Source organism: Diaphorina citri, unplaced genomic scaffold, assembly GCF_000475195.1.
Source record: "Diaphorina citri unplaced genomic scaffold, Diaci psyllid genome assembly version 1.1 scaffold621, whole genome shotgun sequence".
Classification (NCBI taxonomy): Eukaryota; Metazoa; Arthropoda; class Insecta; order Hemiptera; family Psyllidae; genus Diaphorina; species Diaphorina citri.
In genome coordinates, this window is record NW_007378054.1 from 94,523 (window position 1) to 100,583 (window position 6,061).

Sequence of the window (6,061 nt, forward strand, 5' to 3'; positions counted from 1 at the left end):
TGTTCGACTTTTTAGTCCGTCCTTCCTTTATTATTACAATAGTAACAAGCTGGGTCCGTCCCTCCGGGAATTTTTTAGCCTTTAGTTTATTCGATAGTGATTAAAGAAAATCAGTACCTATATGTACCTACCTAATTTGTTTAATATTCAGTTTATTATTATTCTTGATTTGATTTTTCGATTTTACTTTCATGTAATGATTTAAAATCAAGACTATAGAGCCCGTTCTCCCTTTATTCCCAATATAAGGTTTAAGTCACCCATCCATTTATTGGCCTTGCTCGGCGTAGCTTAACATAGGTGACGCTAAAACCGGTCTTAAAATAACGACTGAAGTGTTATCTAAAACTTTCTCGCTTTGAGTTCATAGGTCGTCGCGACAAATTTCAAGATCAGAGACTACGCACTACAAAAAGTTGCTTGTCTACGCTTCTAATGTACAACGGGTCTAAAGGAATGAAAATGGAAATTCTCCTGAAATTTTAGCTCTTGACTATACGTTAACCATGTTATGTTTTATGTAAACTATGTATTTATGTCAATGTAATGTTCTATGTACTTTCTATGTATGTTCTATGTATACGTTCTATGTATGCAGGGGACATGGCGTGAACTAATTAACTTGCCGGAAAATTTATCAAATCACGGGAAAAACGTTTTGCCTAACTAAATTTTATTCGGGATAGGGGAGCGGTACCACGTGTGTGACACTAATCCTAATGTAGGCCCCACATTTTAAAGAATTTCCTAGTTAAAATTCTACAATAGACAGGACGAAATTACGCAGACGTTCACCAGTGAAGGGTTAAATAGATTGGAAGATGTGTTATCTCTGGCCGGGTGGGTATCACACTGCATTCGTACGCCGGAGGTTCCAGGTTTGATTCCTGGTGGGGTCGAAGTTTTTTTTTTTTTTTTGAATTTACGGGATATAGATCCCATTTTACAATATTAATATTACCTACACTAGAATACTAAGACATAAAAAAAAAATGACTACCTACCTACATTAAACATGAAAAAAACTGACTACATAAATACAGAGAATTGAGGAGTACAAATCTAACATTAAATTACCTACCTATAAGAAAGTGAAAAAAACAAAAAAAAAAATAAAAAAAAAAAAATAGAAAGAGACTAGATTAAGTATCACAATTTGATGTTTACAATATCACTTAGGCCAGCCATACACGATGAGTTTTATCTCATGAGTTGAACTCATGAGTTGAACTCATGAGTTAAAACTTATCGTGTGTGGGTGTGTATCACAATTTGATGTTTACAATATCACTTAGAGAGCAGACAAATAGATCAAGGCCCACATCACTTTTGCTTTTCCCCCCATGGACTGAAACCTTTGTACAGTTCAACTTATCTGATGAACTCATGGATATTGAAATTTCATAATATTTATCTCATGAGATGAAGTTAAGATGAAGTTATCTGATCGTGTGTGGGGGGAGATGAGACATCAGTTAAGTTGTCAGATCAGATAGGGCCTATATCTCTGGAACGGTTTGTACCTTTTTATTACTATTGTAATAATAAAGGAAGGACGGACTAAAAATCAAAGTGGCATATCAAGTGGCTATACTTTCTGGCCTACATTTCTCTCTGGGAAAGGCCAACATCACGTCGTAAGAGTAGGTCCCAGACGGTCACCCGTCCAATTACTAACCACGCTCGACGTTGCTTAACTTCCATGGACCAAAAGTACTAAGATTTTTTGAATTTCGCGGTCCGCGGTCGTTTGATGATTTAGTATAATTTTTCAAATTTTAGTATAATTTTAGCACGAATCTAGTATAATTTCACTGAAGCCATCTGACAACACTGAGACTGAGATAAAACTGATAGTATCATCCATCATCAGAAATCAGTCAAATCAGAATATTTATCAGTCAAATTAGAATCAGGAAAACTTAAAATTCAACTAATTTTGGGTGGGTAGCTGGGTAGAGGCTTCAAGCAGATCACAAATTATGAATTGGTTAAAGTCGTGAGATGTCCAACTAGAGAAGGTAAAGCTTTTCTAAGTGCCAAGATAGCAAAGAAATGGCTGAGACGAAAGAGATCCTAAGTGTAGTGATCCTGTGCTTGCTGTGGTATGTCATCAGCTCTAGCAACAATGTCATCGGCAAGATGTTGCTCAGTGACTTCCCATATCCCATGACAGTAACTATGATTCAACTTTTATCCATCACCTTGTATTCTGAAGTATTCTTCAATATGTGGGGCATCAGAAAATACATTGATCTGACCTGGTCTTACTATTTCAAATTGATTGTACCTTTGGCTCTAGGAAAATTCATTGCATCTGTACTCACTCATGTTAGCATATGGAAAGTACCTGTATCATACGCACACACTGGTGAGTAGGGTCATTTGTAAACTTCCTGTTTCATATAAAAAAGATACCTACTTGCTTTAGGAGTGTTTTAATTTCTAATAGCTGGTTCTACACAGCTTGTAACCCTGTCCGTATTGGTTAGTTCCAAAAGGACTTGTCAAACCCTCAGTGCCAGTGTCTGGGTTTGCTTGCCAACCCCATGATACTTCCACATTTTGAATGTAACATCACATAACTTATTGGGGACCACAACTTATGATTAAACTTGATTTTAGTTTGCCTCTTATCTGATCAGTTGATTTCAAAAATAATAATAATAATAATAAAATAGGCAATTAGGCTGTTGAAGTGTTCAATCCAAGATTTAAAATTTAATTGAGTTTCAACTCAGAAAAAGGAACTACCTACTCACAAAATTTTTTAATTACTTATTTATTTCATACATGGCCTTGCTGCTTAGCATGTAAATAAATAAATTTATTTATTTTTGTACTAGATTTTTTTTTTTTTTTTTTTCAAAAAAAAGATTTTGCAAAATTAAAATAAATAATAACTAGGGGTTCTGCAAAATTTATTTTTTTTCAAAACAAATGATTTTGCAAAATTAAAATACATAATAACTAGTGGTTCTGCAAAATGTAGACCTCACTCTGATTCTTTTCCCTAAGCATCCTTTCATATCAACAATTTTATTGTTGTTTAACTATTCGAATGTTGGACAAATTTACGATTTAGAAAAATGTCCTGCTTTGAAAAAATGTCTTCTGTGTAATCCTATGTATGAATCCTATTTATTTTACTGCCATTAGATATAGATATTAATATATATTTTGTATTTTTAATTGTAGCTATATAGATAAAACTAGTGGTTGACCCGTCCTTTGTACGGGACCACCACACACACACAGACACACCCCCACACACACACCACACCCATCACACACCCACCACCACACACCACATCCACCACACCCATCACACACATCCCACCACACACACCACACACATCCCACCACACACACACCACACCCATCACACACATCCCACCACACACACACACCACACCCATCCCACCACACACACACACCACACCCATCCCACCACACACACCACACCCATCACACACCCACCACACACACACACACACACATACCCACACACCCACCCACCACACACATACACACACACACACACGGTCCCAATATGCGCTCCCTGTGACATGTCCCACAGAGCAGCAAAATAGGCATAACTTTGAACCGCCGCCATTTTGAATCAGGATGAAATGTGATAATTTTAAGTAGCCTATGCCACCCCGAGTACTCTTCTTAACAACCACAAAAAATTCATCAAAATCGGTCGAGCCGTTTTCTCGTGAAAAGAGGACAAAAACGGGTCTATTAGGCCATTTTCTTCCTTCACGGAACCGCCGCCATTTTGAATCAGGATGGAATGTGAAAATTTCAAGTAGCCTATGTCACCCCGAGTACTCTTCTTAACAACCACAAGTCCGTCCTTCCTTTATTATTACAATAGTAATAAAAAGGTATATGGGACGGACTATTGTATTCGCTTCGGTGTCTGTCACTCTGTCGGTCGGTCGGTCGGTCTGTCCCCATAGAAGGACTTATCCAAACCTGATTTTCTTTACTTACTGCTGTACATTCAGGACAGTGCTTTACTAAAAAAGTTCATACAATTTTCTTCAAGAAAAACAACTTGTTTACGTTTTATTCACTATTTACTTAATTAGAAGAAGAAGAAGAAGAAGAAGAAGAAGAAGAAGAAGAAGAAGAAGAAGAAGAAGAATAGGATTTAGAAGAAGAAGGAGGAGAAGAAGAAGAAGAAGAATTGAATGAATAATCTAATATTTGTCTTTTTATTTTTCAGTGAAAGCAACTATGCCTTTGTTTACAGTCATTCTTTCTAGATTGATACTGAGAGAAAAGCAGACAACCAAGGTAATAGAAAAAATCCAATATATAAAAATCTGGAGTGAACATCACACGACTTTCTTTATCCTATTGAATGATGCTTATTTTGGGTGTTCTTGTTCTTATACCCTAACTTTTATAATATCTCTAACCGTTTAGTCGGTATAGCTGAAAACCGCCAAAAAACGGTCAAAAACCGCCAAAAAGCGGTCAAAATACATTACCCTTCTCGAGATATTTTGTTTACAGACAGACATACACACGGACCAATGGCTGAAACTTTGGATTTAGGCTCTAGGGACCTCAAAACGTGTTTTGGCACTAAAAACTGACCAGACATTACTTTCCTTCCTGGAGGATGAGGAAAGTAAAAAAGTACTTCTCATTAACGTCAGAATAACGGTTATGTATATTTTGACCGCTTTTGGGCGGTTTTCAGCTTTACTGACTAAATTCACTGAACAGTTAGAGATATTGTAAAAGTTACGGTAGGAGAACACCCAAATAAGCATCATTCAGTAGGATAAGGATGTAAGGAAAGTCGTGTGATGTTCACACCAGATTTTTTCATTTTTAGTCCGTCCTTCCTTTATTATTATAACAATAGTAATAAAAAGGTATAAGGGACGGACTATTGTATTCGCTTCGGTGTCGTCTGTCTGTCACTCTGTCCCCATAGAAGGACTTGTCCAAACCTAGTCGACCTATATATCAAACTAGTGGTTGACCCGTCCTTTGTACGGGACCACCACACACATACAAACACACCCCCACACACACATCACACACGCACCACCACACACACACACACACACACACACCCATCACACACACCCATCTACACACACACACACCCATCACACACCACACCCATCACACACATCCCACCACACACACCACACGCATCACACACACCACACGCATCACACACATCCCACCACACACCCATCCCACCACACACCACACCCATTACACACCCACCACACACACCCATCACACCCACCCATCTACACACACACCCATCACACACCAACCACACACCACACACACCCACCACCCACACACACACCCACCACCCACACACCACACACATACACACACACGGTCGCGATACGCGCTCCCTGTGACATGTCCCACAGAGCAGCATAATAGACATAACTTTGAACCGCCGCCATTTTGAATCAGGATGAAATGTGATAATTTTAAGTAGCCTATGTCACCCCATTGGCCTTGCTCGGCGTAGCTTAACATACGTGACGCTAAAACCGGTCTTAAAATAACGACTGAAGTGTTATCTAAAACTTTCTCGCTTTGAGTTCATAGGTCGTCGCTTAACAACCATAAAAAAATTCATCAAAATCGGTCGAGCCGTTTTCTCGTGAAAAAAATCAAGACTAGAGCCCGTTCTTCCTTTTAATGTTTCGTAATATGTAACTACGAATATAATGTTTAAGTCACCCATCCATTTATTGGCCTTGCTCGGCGTAGCTTAACGTAGATGACGCTGAAACCGGTCTTGAAATAACGACTGAAGTGTTATCTAAAACTTTCTCGCTTTGAGTTCATAGGTCGTCACGACAAATTTCAAGATCAGAGCTCATTTGTGTGAGAAAATGTGAAAAAAATCCCCCAAAAACCAGTTTTTTTGGATTTTTGGCTTTATGGTTTTCTGGACAAAATTTGCACCACCATTTTCGTGTTCCTGGTAAAAAGACCTTTAATTTGATATATAGGTCGACCAGGTTTGGATAAGTCCTTCTATGGGAACAGACAGACAGAC

At 38.2% G+C, this 6,061-nt stretch overlaps 1 protein-coding gene across 1 annotated transcript in view; it reads left to right on the forward strand.

The window, feature by feature from the left end:
- The first annotated feature begins 1,827 nt into the window (after positions 1-1,827).
- LOC103510599 (solute carrier family 35 member E1 homolog) overlaps positions 1,828-6,061 on the forward strand; it is a 7,346-nt gene continuing 3,112 nt past the window's right edge. The window contains exons 1-2 of the mRNA XM_017444640.2: positions 1,828-2,371; positions 4,238-4,308. Coding sequence (XP_017300129.1) covers positions 2,056-2,371; positions 4,238-4,308 — 387 coding nt within the window. The 5' untranslated portion in view covers positions 1,828-2,055. The remainder of the gene's footprint in view (positions 2,372-4,237; positions 4,309-6,061) is intronic.